Source organism: Netta rufina, assembly GCF_964035555.1.
Source record: "Netta rufina genome assembly, chromosome: 1".
NCBI lineage: Eukaryota > Metazoa > Chordata > Aves > Anseriformes > Anatidae > Netta > Netta rufina.
In genome coordinates, this window is record NC_140123.1 from 122729297 (window position 1) to 122745276 (window position 15980).

Consider the following 15980-nt stretch of genomic DNA (forward strand, 5'->3'; position numbering starts at 1 on the left):
CCTCTAGACCGCCTCCTCTGGTTATTTCTTTGGCCAAAATGAGCTAAGCCAGCTTAAACTGTTTACACAACGCTTTCCAAGGGCAGGCTCGTTTGGCCAGAAATGGGTTAAGGGTAGTGGAAGGCAACAGCTACAGGTCTCGGGGATCAATCTGAAGGGACAAGGTCATCCTGCACGCTCACACTGGCATAAATCTTTGTTAGCATTTAAAACCCACAACGAAAAGTAACTTTCCTGCAGATTCGGGATCAGGCTGAAGGCACGGTGAAAGAAGTAAAACTCTCGTTGTTATTTTGAAGGAAGTATCCAGACGGGACGTGTCACCACACTGCTGGTACCACCAGCAGAAGTGCTCCTGGACCTCACGGACGCGGTCAAACAGCGACTGGACTCCTTCCAGCGCTAACTAGGTAACTCCTCCAGCAGGAAACGAACAACTGATCGAGTTACGGGCCTGCCGTTTAACTTCTAAGACGTTCATCAGACTTTTTGAGCCTCGCCCTTTTCCTCTATCATGATGGATGCTTCCCAAAATCCCCCCGCATCTGCTCAGGAAAGCCCCAGCTGAGAACGCAAGCAGATTCACCTCCTCAGCATCCCTGCTAATGCCAGCAAACGGCCTCCTCCTTGCGAGGCTGACCCAGGAACAGAGAGACAAAAAGCGCTGTCTGAAGCTGGTGGCTGGCCTCCATCCCAGGAGTACAGTTCACCGTCTATTGCTCTTGTGACTATTCCTGAACCGGGCCAAGAAAAGCTCCCAAGTTCTGGCACGTCTCAGATTTTCCAGTCTGCACAAAATCACGCCAGGAACATTTACTGAAGCAATTTCTTTCTTTCTTTCTTTCAAGACTCTAATTACGCACCTAACAATGCCGTAGAAATGAGTGTTCTGCAAAAACCCAGCACCGCTCGGGTACAGTTTTGCCTACAAGTGGATCAGAAGCTTACGGCTCAGCCTTAATATGCCGAACATACTGAAAGGCACTAACTGCAGACGGCAGCGGAAACAGAAGAAACGGAGAGTCATCACTTCCAAAATCTAGAGAGGGAAAACCACACGGGAAAATGCCACGCTAATCTTACGAAATGCCAGAGATGCCAGAGAGTGGTAGCGAAGAACATCTAGAAGGGAGTGACCATCAAAGACGTCTCTGAATTGCAAGCAGCTCACTTTCAAGTGCAGCCTACGCCCCAGAAAATGAGGAGCTCCTGATATCCCTGATGGTGATTCCTGCGAGCGGACTGATGCTCACCACTCAGCAGCAAGGAATGGGACCCAACCCAAACAGAAAAGTTGTTCGAGGTGTCAATTTTCCCTGAAACTGGAACCAACCACAGCTGTCACTCCCAAGTTTTGAACCAAAACATTCTCCGGTTTGACACCCAGACCATTACCCCTGAAAGCAGTCAAACCATTCGTTCATCCACTCGAGCACGAACTGGCCTTTAAGAGCGAGTTTTGAGCATGATGGCTGCACATTTTTCTTACTTCCAATTTGTAGATGAGGACACTGAGGCACGGAAACGTTAAGAGTGCTCGTACTTGGGCAGCCATCCAGGTCCTCCTAAGTAGAGCACACGAGGTGAAAAGCAGGAGTCGACACAACGTTAGTGGCGCCAGTGAAATAAGAAATCAAAGGCCAAGCACATCTTTGATGCGTTTCTGCTGGTCGCTGGCTCCACGATGCTTTACTCAGACCACTGCCCCTATTACTTAGCTGTTATTACCTCTCATCTTACGGATGCACTGCCGAGCCCTTCCTTCTGACGGAGGTTTTGCTGCACATTGCCCAGAAATGGTTAAAGTTTATTTTACGATTCCTAAGAAAAATGGATAGGACCGTTCCGGCTCTTTCAGGACAGCGTCGGAGGGGGACGCACGGAAATGCTGACTACATAAGTATGTCATGCCTCGAGAAGAAAGTCTATTACAATATTATCATGCGTTTGCAGCTGCCAAACGCCAGCCCACGCCGCCGCTCGGTCCTGCTCCCCTCGGCTTTCTCCACAGCTGCCACCAGAGCTCCCCGGACGGGGTCTGCTGGCGGCTGCCCTGCCTCACCTCGTGTGCTATGCTTTGGCAATTCTGGCAATGTTTTGGCAATTCTGGCAATGTTTTGGCACTGTTCACCTCTGCGGGGACTCGGCCGAAGAGACGGGGACGGAGGAAGCGCGGCTTTCCCCTACGACCCCCATCTTTGCCACAGCGGGAAGGCGGAGAAAGGGGAAAACTCTCTGTAGGGAAGCAGAAGTGTTTATACATTTTTTTTTATTTTATTTTTTTTTTGCGCAGAGCCAAACTGTGATGCTCTAGGGTGGGGCCGGCCATCTGGGAGAAATATGTAGGGCGAAAAAATGTGCGCGGGAGGCCGACCCAACCCCGTCCCCCAGCCGGGACCGCTTTTACCCTGCGGAAAGCGCGCTCGGCGGCCGCCCTCCCCAGCCCAGCTTGAGTTCATTTGCCTCAAATCACTTCCACATTTCCCGGCCACAATTATCAAATATTTCGTCCCTGACCTCACTTTTACGGAGGCTGCAGCGCCGGGGATGGGGGGGGGGGGGATTCAGGCACCGCTTTCAACGCAGCCCCCACACAAGGGGGGTCGGCGAGTTTGTGGGGCTGATGGTGCGGGAAAGGAGGTCAGGGCGGGAAACGGGGGGGTAAAACAAATATAAAAACGCTCGAAGGAAAGAAAGAAGAGATGAAAAGGGGGAAGAGAAAGGCAGGGGGTGCCTAACGAAGCCCATCCCGGCCGCCCCCCCCCGTGCTGTAGGCGCCCCCCGCAGCCCCCCGCCTACCTCCGCTCGCAGCCGGGCGGCGGCCAGCAGGGCACAGAGCAGCGGCAGAGTTTTCCAGACCTGCAAGAGAAAGCAACGGGGGATAAAAAAAAGGGGGAAAAGGGGGAACCGGGGGGCTGTGGTGGTGGTGGTGATGGTGCTGGTGGGGCAGCCGCCAAACTTCCCCCGGTCCCGCTCACCATGCTGAGGGCGGCACAGGACGGGCGCCTTCCCCGGCTCGGCTCGGCTCGGCTCGGCTCAGCAGGGAAGGGAAGGAAAAAGGGAAGGGAAGAAGGGAAGGGGAGGGCTCCCCTCACCCCGACCCGCCAGCCCGCAGCTCCACCCCCGGCCCGACCCCCGCCGCCATCCCCCCGCCCCGGGCCCGGCTCCTCCCCGGCCCGCCCGGCCCCACAGCCGCCCCCTTCCCTGCCCCCGGGCCCCTCAGCGGGGTTTTGGGGCACCACGAGGGGGTCCTGCTGCTCGGAGACCCCCTCCTCGGGTCACGGGCACGGCCCCCTCTTCGGGGACCAGAGGGGGGCCCTGTGTGGGGACCCCTCTGGCAGCACGGGAAGCTGGGGCGCAGCGGGGTTTTTTCCACAAGAATCGGTGGAAATGGGGTTTTGTCCCAAAAAAGGGCACATGATGCTGCCCGATGGGCTATACGTGCGGTGAAGGGGGGTGGAAAGCCCTGAGTGTGAACCCCTGGCCTTGTGGTGTTAGCTGGACAAAGTTAACTGGGTTGTTAACTGGGTTAACGGGGTGTCTGAAGGGCCCGCAGTGTGTGGGATCCCACCTGAGGTGGCTGGCGGTGGTGGTTTGCATGTAACTAACTGTGATCCTCTTCTTTTTTCTCCTCAGGTCTGAATTTCCGAGGCTTCTGGCCGTGCCGGGGCTGGAAGGCAGGACCTCGCAAGGCAGGGTCTGTCTGTGCCGGGTGTGTGCTGTGCCCGTGCCTCAAATACAGAAATCTCCTCTCGTACAGCAAGCGACACCAGCTGTCAAGGGCTTCTCCTCGAGTTTTGAGGTTGTTTGTGACCAGAAGTGGTGCTGCTGGCTGTAGAAATCCCATCTTGCTCTGTAACTTGCCCTGCTTTCTGCTGGGCCCTGAACACAGGCGGGTGCTGTGGGAGATGCTGGTGTGTTCCCTCGTCCTTCACCGGGACCAAGCATCCTGCTGGAAGGGACAAACTTGGAAGAGAGTTATCCTGGATCAGGTCAGAGCTGTGCACTTTCACTGTGCTCACTCTGGCTCTGCTGCCTCGCTCTGTTTTCTTTTTAGGACTACCGCTACTAATTCTGCTTTTATAAAGCACCCTCCCCAGCCAGTTCTGTCTGAGTGCAGTTCTGGCCTATAAATCTAGCCTGAAGAGATGTCTAATTATTTCACCGCTGATGCTGAGCAGTGTGGTTCCCATTGTCCTGTATTTTTCCTTGTTGAAACTCACCTTCACAACATGCCTCTTTGTTTGGGAGTGAATTGATTGCCTTGACCCAGCTCTGGCAGAGTTATGGCTAACTCAGCCAGCCTCTAGTTTGCAGAAGCATCTTGAGATCAGGCTCATCCTCAGTCACCCTGATACAAGCACCACAATGAGAAAAAAGCGAGTGGCAAATGATAAATACATTTTAAAATATTAATCAATTTCTGGCCTCTTGGTGCCTGATCTGCTCAAGCAGTGCTACGCAAGGAGGCTCTCTGTTTCCAGAGGTACAAGTGACTCCACCACGCTTGGGAACACGCTGCCAGAAGGCATCTCCTAGCTCCTGTGCTCTCTCCCTGCTAACATGGGCAGTCACCTCATGTAAGCGTGATTAGCCATTGTGCTGGATTATGTAGGTCACCATGAGCAATTTTTTTTTTCTCCCCTGTGTAATCTAAGAACTGAACAGGAAGCACAGTTAAAGGATTAATCCTCCATTGCATGTCGGCGTTTGGTCTATAAAAGCATATTTCTTCAAGTTAGAGATGGGTAAGGGCGAAAACCAAAAAGCATCTCTTAGACTAGAATGAGAGAATGTTGCCACAGGAGCATGAGGGAAGAGAGACATTTTTACAGCTACCTGCTTAGATCAGATAAAAGTTGTGTGTAAAGACGAGGCCCGAGTAATCCTGGCAGACTGTGAGCGACCAGTCCTTAGCTCTGCATGGAAAGGTGACGACAGTGAAAGAGTCACAGGGATTTGTGGGAGCATGGATGTGAAAACTGCAACCAGCTATAAAGTACCCATCCACAGGTAGAGCAGCACGTCTATCGCATCGGGAAGCTTATCAAGTTAGCAGAAGGGCATTTTCTCTCCCATCACAGGCAGCACAAAATGATCTCAGCAGACACAGGAGACTCAATACTCTATAATACACAGTATCTGGTGAAAAGTTAACTTTTATACCGAACTTGCTTTCACTATTTGAAAACGTGAACTGCAAAGGAGCAGTGCGTGTCAGCTAATCAAATAAGAAATAAATCCATCAGGAATCTTTGCTCTTTCCTGATGGACCCGTAACAAGGAGTTTGAATCAGAAGCACCAGACTAAGGGGACAGCAAAAGCACTCGCTGTTCTGGTTTCAAGCTGTTGTCACATATTGGAGATGGTGTTTCATCATCGCTGGCTGCACGACTGAAGTTGTATCATGAAACACTTTCAGTTAAAAGCTTCTTTATAAGGGTGAAGGATGCTTGCCTGAGATTGTGAAGGTTGCAATGCTCTGGTAGGCCAAAAAATTGGGAACCATTCCTCCGCGGGAAAGATATTATTCTATTACATACATTAATATTTCATTCCTGGTGACACTTACCTTTCCAGGCACCACCCCTTCGATGCCAAGCATTTTGTTATACATACAGGATGGAAAACTTTGAGATGCACGCACACATGCCCAAGTGGCCACGCAACTAAAATTCGGTAACAAGCTGTTGCCTGAGAAGCAGAGCAAATGAATCCTGGGCTCATACAAGTGTATGTCTCATGGGTGGATGTATTCTCCTGTTTGTAATAAAGTGCACGCTCCAAGTGATGCTTTCTCTGCTCTCGGGGCACTGTAAATATCACTCCTCTGGACTCTCTGGTGTCTCGTAAGGGTTACTCAAAAGCTGCAGCCTCTCCCTGATTACAGCATGTGCACATATATGCACCCAACGTGACTGTGTAAGCCTCATTTCCTAGGGAAACCAGGCAAAACGCGTGCCAGTAAATTACTTCTTCAGCCCTCACCCAGCCCTTGTGTCTGTACCATGATATCACCCTCTCCACATTACCTCACTGCTGTCCACCACCCACATCACTCCCGTCCCCTCCTTTCTGCCCTGCCACACGAAGCACACGGCCATCAACAGCGACCCTAAGGGGCTGGTGGTGCTGTGCTCGAGCCAGCGACCGCCCTGCCCGAGCTGTGTTTCAGGTGGCAATTGGAGAAACCGGCGCTGTTTGCTAGCTGGGCTTAGTGGCAGAGCAATAATCTGGCCTGCTGAGGAGCAAGACATTTGCAGCAGTGTTGTTTGATGGAATTTATTTTTTGGATGTTATTTTTGAGTAGATGATGCTTAAGGTTGAAGTGGAGAAGGCGCAGCTGGGGTGGGACCGGAGGCACCCAGGTTACCTTGAGCTGTGTGAGCGACTCAGACATGTAGCTCTGCAACAGAGCCCGAGGAAGGGCCAAAAGACATGGGGGCTTTCCCAGAAAAACATCAGGAACAAGCCAGGACCATGAGAGGCGAGGAGGGGAAAGCCCAGAGGAGAGCTGTGCCTGTCGTGACTCCCCCGAGGAGGCTTACCAGGACTGCAGCATTGCTACTTGTCGTGATTGCTGAAAGCTCTATTTCAGCGCAGACCTGACGGAGCTAAGTGCTGGAGTTTTCTCCTCTCCCCCTCAGCAGATGGTCTTCATTTTGCAGGTTTTACTGGGGACATTGCTAACCAAAGGGTGCACAAGTCTGGCACTAGCAGTCCCATGCTAGGTCTCTAATGCTTAATGCATTCGTTGGGCTTTTAGATATTCCATTAGCTAGAGCAGTAAAACGCCTAAATACCTTTGGCAACCTGGCCCTTAAACATTACCCTTTGTATCCCTTATTCAAGGGGAGATTTTTAGGTTTTCTTACCTAAAGGAGGCTCCCAAGGGGTCATTTTCTCACATCCTTCATCCAGGCCTTGGCAGCTGGACAAACCGTGGTGCAAGAAAGGAGAATCTGTCACAAAACCTCTGCATGGAAGCCGTCCCTCTGTCCTGAATAGCCTGACAGCCCCCTGTCTCAGCATGCTCCTCATGCCAGCTCTGTCCAGCTGCTGCCAGGCCATGAGGTAGCACGAGGAAGTGAAATCCTCCTGCTTTTGACTCTGCTGTTGCCGAAGTAAACTGCAAAAATGCCATGGAAATACACTTGAAGGTGGAGCACATGCTGTTAAGTACGGTATCATTCTCCTCTGCAGCTGAGGAAACAGTCAGCACATCATTCCACTTCTTCCCCATTATCTACCTCATTTTGCAGACATGTTCATCGAGAAGTTGCTCAGGTCACTTCTGGCAGAGCTTTCAGTCAGACCCGGGACATCTCTGCGGCAGCATGAAATTTCAGCTATTTTGTTTTTCCGCACCATTGAGCCACGATGATGTACTCGGCTCTGCCATTTTCTGTGCAATAAGCCCAGGCACCCCGTCTCAAACAAGCTCTTGCCGTGGAGCAAGCAGTCGTCTCCCACCGGCAAATCCTGATTCACACAATTAAGAGCATTTTCACCATTAGCCGAAACAGCAGGGTGTTTGTGCTCGTGAATGTAGCAGGAAATCAACCCAGAATATCTCGAGCTTGGGTGCAGACCATTTCAATCCGTCAATGCAACGTGCAACAAAACCCAAGTGTTCGGCATGCCACTCACTCGTCTCACCTCTCAATCGCTGCTGCCACACAGGGGCAAGCTAAATATTTGCCTGAAATGTCCTGCAGAATTCCTCAGAGGGGTGCTAACACCTGCCATCCTGACATAAAGCAATTGCAAGGGCAGATTGCTCAGGGGAAACCAGCATCTCCAAAACAAGGATGCTGGTGATGAAGGTCTGCCAGCTGTCCCACAGCTGAGGCAACAGGGCTGGGTTGCATCTGGGTTAACATGAGCAGCCTTTTTTGGGAAGGGAGTGCATGGAAACGAAGTTAACGAGCCCAGTGAGATCTGGGATGATTTTGCGTGGAGGCATTTGTGTGCCTCAGCACCATGCCATCCAGCTATGATGGATGGAGCCCAGAGACCTCGGGGGTGACCCTGTGCAGAACAGCTCTGGCTGGGGATGTCTCCTGACCTGCACACAGCTATGTGATGATGAAAACCGAGTGTACCTCCAGATACCCCCAACCCATTCACTTCGACCCCTGACATTCTGACTATACAAAAACCTCTCACAGACTGCTTGTGGGTCAGGGCTATGGCTCAGAGGACAAATGTTCCTGGGTTCTCCCACCCACACTCTGCTAGCTATTTCTCTTCCTCCAAGGATGGGCAACCTGCTGGGAAAGAACATGCTCAAACACACTTAGCTCTTTGTCCCAGTCCTCAGGAGATCTGGGATGCTTGCTAGAAGGCATTTAGGATTTTTTCTGCCTGAAATGTATTGGAGTTGTGTGAGTCGTGCCTGGGTTCATTGGGACTGGGTGTGGAACAGCTCCGTGAGTCACCAGGCATCTCTGAGACCAGGAGGAGAGGTCCACACAACTTTACTTAACTACAGCCTGCTGCAGCATTCAGTACACAGGTTTGGGGTGGCTCTTCTGTGGTTCATGAGAAAGCATGAGAGTTGGCAAGGTAAGCCTGGGCGACTGATCTAGGGCACGAGCTTTAGCTCAGGGACTCTATAAACTGAGAAACTGCTCTGTTAAGCAAGAAAATGTACAATGTGTTAGTAAACACAGCTCACCCTAGAGACTACCTCCTTGTCATGGCTTAGCAATGCTATGAAATCATACGTTCCCCTCCCAGCACTGGGCTCAGCAGTGGAAACCAAGGGGTTTTGGCTTTCCCCCACACGGAGGTACGATGCCTGTCTCCAGCCCCAGCTCTCAGTCCCCAGGAGATGCTAAGCGCCCTCAGCTGCACCAGGTGCTGAGCACCCGCAAATCAGGCTCTTGAATCATGTTCTAAGTATGGAGAAAGTGCCCGACTTCAGGCATCCACGTTTGAATGTGTTGGCCTTTAATTGCTGCAGCCAAGCTGCCCCTGTGTGTCAGGATTTATGCCAGGCCCTTGACGTGCAAGGACAGGATAAATAGCTGTACACAAAGCTGGAAACAAAGCCCATCCAAAGGAAAAGGTCATTGCCTTCAACCTGTGTGAGAAAAAGCTCTGGGACTGGAAACATGACTGACAGGAGACAAAATGGATAAGAAGTTGTTATTGCAAGCTGGACAAGTTGTCTGAGGGGAGTAGAAACTGAAAGAGAGGGGTGGGGGGGAGCTCTACCTTCTCTGGGCCACTGCAGTGCTGCAGAGACCAGTGAGCTGTGTTTGATGACGGGGCAAAGGAGATGACAGATCCCCTTCTGGCAGCACAACAGACTGGAAGAGATGAGCAGGAAAGCCATGAGCAAAAGGAAAGGACGGAAGCACCATCAGAGGGCTTGGGAAGGAGGACAAGCAGGTTCCAGCTGAATGGCACCAATTTGGAGGGGCCTGCCTAGCACTGGAAGGGAGAGCAGGTTCACAGTGGAAGTGTGGCATCTCCTTTTCAAATCCCAGCTGGCCAACAAGTTCGTTGACTTTAACACTAGAGCACTCGCACGCTTAGAAGGGGAGTCTGTTCGCTGCATCTGAACCTTTGACTCTGTTTAAATATCTATGTCCATGAGCTCCCGTAGCGAGATGTGCAGTTTTTTAGCAATAGGGCCCAGAAATGCTGAGTAAAATCTCTCCACTGGACCCAGCCATGCAGTACCTTTCATGAACTAGCACGTATCTCCATTCAGTATCTGTTCAAGACAAAACACCTGGTCTGAGAGGTGTTGGTACCTGTCCGTACCTCTCCTGGTCCCCAGTTACCTCGACAGGTAAGTGACGGGCAGAGCTGGACGGATCCATGCTTTGTAACTCCATCCTCAAGCAAAGCTGTACGTGGTGTACACAAGATCTGTCCATTTGCTCTGGGGCCAGGGCGTTAGAGGCCTCTCACACTGTCCCACTCCTCAGGAAATCCAAACCTGGCAATGGCAAGGCTGAGTTAGTGTCGAGCCTGGAAATGACAAATTAACATAGGCTGTGAATTTACATCCTTTTCAGCCATTTATGGTCTCGTCTGAGCCTAAATAAAAGCGCTGGTCCCTGGAAAATTTGGGCCTGTTTGTCAGCGAGACATTCCAGAGAAAACATCACGTGCTCGTTTCATGAAGTGAAATAAGATCTTTGTTCTGCGTGCTTTTTTTCCCCCCTTTTTCTGAATGAGGCAGTTTTGTCCAGGGATTACAGGCCAATGTTCCAATCCTTCACAGACGTTTCCCATTATCAGAGCTGCCTCTTGTCCTCCAAATCATTTTCCACAAGACTCCTGTAACTTCGGCTGGGAAACGAAGCCAAGAGCTCTGAGGAAAGGACCCTATTCCAGACTGCTGAAAACACTGAAAAATGCTGCAGGGTGTTGCTGGGACCACCCAGACTGAAGCATCCTCAGCAGGGCCGCAGCTGAAAAAGATGCTGGTGGTGGGAGGAGGCTCCCTGTACGCTGTACAGCCACTTAAACAGCTGGGCAAATTAGCTTTGATGAGGTATAATCACGCCGTGTGGAACTAGTTAGAGACTGGTGGTAGACAAGGGGGGCTGATGATTAACTCTGCACAAAGGGGCCTTGTGTCACGTCCCTGAGGCCTACTCATGCTTTGTGAGACCCCTGGATCTGGGGTCCACGTTGCCCCTACTGTGGGAAGCTCCTGAGGGGGAAAAGAAGGAAAGGAAGATTCATGTGAGGAAGATTCACGTGGGGCTTTCTCTTTGGGTTCCTCTCTCCCCCCTCAAAGCATCGTCCGCTGCTGAGGGGAGCTCCATGTACAGGCCTTGGAGCTGGGCCACCCACTTACTGCACAGACCCGGGCAAATCCCTTCCAGCAAACAGAAACCAGCTACTGAAATAGCATCAGGCTCTGTGCTACGGATCCCCCTCCTGTCGAAATCAGCTGCAGAGGGGGCCGCTAAGCTGGGTGGGCCCCCAGAGCCCCCTTGGTGCTGCTGTGTTTGCACGAGCCCTCTCTCTGTGTATCCCAGGCCTGCCTGCTCCCTGAAAAGTTACAGTAGTAATTCATCAGAGGGTAATCAATTAATCAGAGGTGTGGCACCTTAAACTGGTTGTCCAACCTCAATGCAGACCCTGGCGCCTATGCTCTTCTTCCAAGCCAGATGTTGTTTCTACCTAGCCTAGAATGACGGGGACTTGCTCATACCCCATGGGGATTTTGGGAGACACTTATTCTCAGTTATCTGAACAGGGTAACTGCCTTATTTTGCGTTTGCAAGGAAGCTAAGGAGACACTGGGTGAGAAGATTTTTTTAAAAAAGGGCTAAAACCACCCAGAATTGAAGTTTAGGTTCCTGACAGCACCTTCTTGGGGCTCCTTTCAGCCAACTCAACTCTATGAATCAAAACAAAGCTACAGCAAAGATATAAAACAAATACTGACAAGTGTATCTTGCCCTTTTCACCCACTAAGCCTGAGGAAGATCCAGCAACACATCCCACCACCTCCAGATTAATTCTCTAAACAACTCGTTAGACGGTGAAAGATGGACAGCAAGTACTTATTTGACAGCTGTTTGCAGAACTGAACTACCACAGTGAAGGGGATGAGATCTGAGCACATCTGATCTATGTCCCCTGACACGGGGGTCCCTCAATATCTCTAGGGATCTCTCTGTGCAGTTGACTGCTGATCTGAAATAGAGCTGTTGACCAAAATGAGAAATTTCCTGGGACTGGACAGATCTTGGGTGTAAATGGTCTGAATCACTGTCTGAGACTGGCACTACAGTCTACTCAGCGTTGTGAATTAGCTACAATTTAGGCTGTGGCTCCAAATTAGCAGTTATGGTCATCATTCAATTTTGTGTTCTGGCCTTAGTAGTGTAAACTTACTACAGCTCTAAAAATAACCTAAAATGCTCACTGAAAACACATAAATAACTACATTAATCCTTTCCTACAAGTTCCTCCGCTTGCATTTCTCCCATCATTGGGAATAAACATGCATTCAGCTGCACAGAGCCAGCTCCTGCTCTCCTGTTCTGTTCAGGCATCAGGTTATTTAAAGACCTCTTTTCTTCATTTTTGAGCGCAGATACAGCAACAGAAGGAAAAGCTGGCAAATTTAGCTAAGAATAATGGTGTACTGCTTTACCTAGTTGATTCGCTCTCCCCTTTGGGGGTTATATCTTGTTCTGCCTTTTCTTGCAAACGTTATGCCACAATGGTAAACAAAATTACAAACAACTTAGTTCCGTTGTTCAGTCAGAGCAAAGATCAGGCATTTTCCCCAAAGCAATGGTGATTTTTCTGTGGCTGCCAAGATATGCTGCCAGAGTGAAATCTGTTCTGAACAGATGAGACACTCTGGTAAGAAGGCAATAGATCAGCTGTCAGCTCACACATGTATAAGGAGAGATACGGGATGCTCAAGGAGAGATAGCAGCTTTTGCAACCAAGAAGCAAGAACAGGGGACAGGAAAAAAAAAAAAAAAAAAGAAAAAAAGAAAAAAAAAGAAAAAAAGAAAAAAGAAAAAAGAAAAAAGAAAATGAAATAAACACTGATGTTTGAGGAAACATGACAGAACTGAGGCAGATAAACTTAGAATTCATATCTGGAGGGAGACTTCAAAGAGTGTAAAGACAGGACAGGTGATAAAAGCCACAGAAAGGGAAGAATTTAAAAAATGTTATCTGTCCTTCAGTGGGAGGGCGATACCAAGTGATATAAGAGTGAAGTTTCTGTTGTGTAGGTTACACATGATCCCCTGCATGGGATGTTTTTCTTTTCAAAAATCTGCATTTATTTACATTTTAATGCCTTTAAACACTGCTCCAGGTACAAAAGTTTAGGGCTGGGGTCTCAATAGTGTTTCAGGTTGCACAGTGCAAATCCAAGAGAGCTAGGCAAAACCCATTTTGAGAGCTATGCAAAACCCATTTGCAGAGGACCTTCCACATTTCATCCTCATTTCAGGAGGACACCTCTGACAACCCATTGCAACTGGAGTACAAGGACAGGGGGGTCAAAATTGATTTTGCTTGTGGACAGAGGCTCAGCTTTTGTAGATCTCTGAAACGCTGGACTGCGCAGATAGCAAGACAGCAGAGGGCACACTGCAGTCGCCGCAGGTACAGGTTGTCTCCGCTGCAGCCCGTGATCAGACCACACGGTAAGTGCACACACATGTCGCCTGAGGGACTGTTCAGTGAAGGAGGTAAATGTGTCACCCAGAAGGAGACAGACATCAGCCCACAAGAAAGGGGAGGGAAGAGAAAGGAGAGCGGAGAGCAGGATTGTCACAGCTGAGGTGACAGCACGCTGGCAATATATGTCAAGGGCAATGTACAGAGCTCCTGAAGAACAACAGATGAGGGGGAGTCACCTGAGGTTTTGTTGCAGAGCATGGGACAATCTGAAATAGCCTTCCATGTCCTGATGGTTTGAAGCATTTCAACTTGGCAAGGCTCTCATCTGTCCTTTCTGAGTCTTCCAGAACAAGAAAGTTAAAAAAAATATATTAAAACAACAGCAGCAATAGCAAAACCCCATGCTGTGATATCCAATGGACACCCACCAAGAACAACAATGGAGCTGGAGCCTTTACCACGACAGCCTCTGTGAAAGGGCCTGACATGAGGAGAGGATGCTGCCTGGGTGTCCCACAGATGCCTGTGGGCAGGAGGAGCAGTGCCATGTGGGCACAGAGCCCAGTGGGTCCAAGTGACGGTGTGACCCAGTCCTGTTTTCTCAGTCAGAATCCCAAAAGTCCCAAAGTCTCCCTGTTTCAGCCCCAGGAAGCTTGTCCCAATATAAACCGTTTAATTCCCATCTTGTCCTTGCCTTTCAGTTCTTCACTGCAGGAAAATGCCCTTCCTTCTCCGAGCTGCCTGGGCGACCGACAAAGCACCATAGGAGCATGGAAAGGAGACAGGCTTCCTGTCTCCAGCTGTGAATCAAATGGGCAAACTTGTCCACCCTCTGAAGAAACTCTTGCTGTTGCTTTCTGCCGACCTGTGAAGAATGGAGGTGATAGCCACGTGCCCATCCAGCATGCAGAAAGTGTACGGGACATCTCAGTGGCCTCCAACTGATGTGATGGCTTGGAGATATGCCACCAGCTCCCTTTTACGTTCACGTTGTTGATTACCTTTCAAATAAAAACACTGCTTTGTAGTGGAAAGGCCACCTTTCAGCATTTGTATATATACCATAAGCTTCATAACATAATAAAGCAAAGCCCTCTTCAGAAAATCAGCTACCCATCCTTGGGGAAAGCAATGGATTATCTGCAGAGAAATTGACACTTTTGGGTCATACCCTGTGTTTCTAATGACAGTGCTCACCATCAGCAGACCTTCCTCGTGGACAGGTAACCAAAGCTTCCCATCATTTCCAAGCCCCCTAGAGCACAGAAAACTCAAGCTGAGGATATTTGTTTCCCTTTCCACACGGCTGGCAAGAGCGATCTTGGTAAAATAAAGGCAGAAGGAAGTGGGCTGGAGCTGGGAAGGCTGAGTGCAGCAAGAGGAAGAAAAAGTTGTGCTGAGAGAGTTCAGCCAGGGCTGGAGCAAGGGAAACAAAGAGGAGGTAGGGACAGATATTTAGGGGAACACACTGCACTCTGCCTGAAAAATAACTGCTGCTTCTCCACTATATGCTCTTTTGGAGCATTTTCCGCAAAAGAAAAACCCATTACAATAGGCACAGTTTTATTCCTTAGAAACGTGCCTGTTGGTAGAGCCGAGGAGACAACCCCTCTCTTACAGCGTGTTACAAAACCCCGCCGGCTCCCAACTGCCAAACATTCACCGTTTGTACTGAAATTTTCCATTCTTGCTCCCCGTCTCAGACATGTATTTCCTTTTAAGTTCTTACAGAAATAGCATCCTTGCTTTCTGAAAGAAGGCTTGGGAAAAGAATAGTTTTAACAGCACAGACTTGTTTTTCCAGCCATTCCAGAGCGGGGTAGAAATGCAGATAGCTGAAGCAAGAACTTTAGATTAGAGAGAGGAGGCATCTCCATTTATTTTTTTTTTTTCCTTTGGATCTCTTTTTTTCCTTTTGATCCCTGCTCCCTGTTTGGATTTATCAGCACAAACACCAGAACTTTTTGAGCTACAGCTACCTGGTTGCTTTGGCTAACTGTTACAAACAGCCAGCGGAGCCTGGATGAAATTTCTGGGTTCTCATTCCTTTGATTTTACAGAGGAGTTCACACTCCTAAATCTTGGCAGCCTGACACATTCCTTAAGATGAAGTAAAAAAGCTCCTCCCCTACCATTTTGCGACTTTCCTTTTCTCTTTCCACGCTTGCAGGGTTGCAGCAAGACTACGAAATTTGGCAGGATCCTTAAGCCAGGGTGAGAGAGACAACCTTTTTTTTTTTTTTTTCTTTAATGTGGTCTCTTGAAAATCTGTTCAGATTTTGGGTTGAAGTACAAAATGTCACAAATTTCCACTTCCCATCTGTGACTGGCACAGCGCAGCTTGTGGTTCTGGCCACTCGCCATAACTCCCTGACAGTTTTACTGCCATGTGCAACTCCTGGCCCCGCGTCTCCACTCCACCGCTTTCCAGAGAGCTTTAATCCAGCTGATCTCCTGCCAGCAGGGAAGATGTGGCCAAGTGTGTGCCCTGGCTTTGGCTAGGGTAGAGTTAATATTCCTCCTAGGAGCTGGTCTCGTTGAATGACTAGAACAATGGCCCATAGGATCCTTGTAGCCACAATGGGGAACGATGGACTAGATGGGTGGGCTACAAAGTGGGTGAAAGCAGGCTGGACAGGTGGGCTCGAGGTGTTGTGGTCCATGTTTCAAGTCTAACAGGAAGCCAGTGAGGAGTAATATTCCTCAGGGGGGCAATACTGGAACCAGTACCATTGAACATCCTCATCTACAGTGTGGAAAAGGAGGCAGAGAACAGCTTAAAGAGATCACAGATGATGAGAACCTGTAGCTCAAAGCCACAAAACTTCACTTGTCTCCCAGTGTCCTG

The 15980-nt window shown here is 49.7% G+C and overlaps 1 protein-coding gene across 1 annotated transcript in view; it reads right to left on the bottom strand.

Moving 5' to 3' along the window:
• FSTL1 (follistatin like 1) overlaps positions 1-3084 on the bottom strand; it is a 29610-nt gene extending 26526 nt beyond the window's left edge. The window contains exons 1-2 of the mRNA XM_084287563.1: positions 2979-3084; positions 2800-2859 (exon numbers count right to left, since the gene is read on the bottom strand). Of these exons, the coding sequence (XP_084143689.1) occupies positions 2800-2859; positions 2979-2981 (63 nt within the window). The 5' untranslated portion in view covers positions 2982-3084. The remainder of the gene's footprint in view (positions 1-2799; positions 2860-2978) is intronic.
• Positions 3085-15980: the final 12896 nt, after the last annotated feature.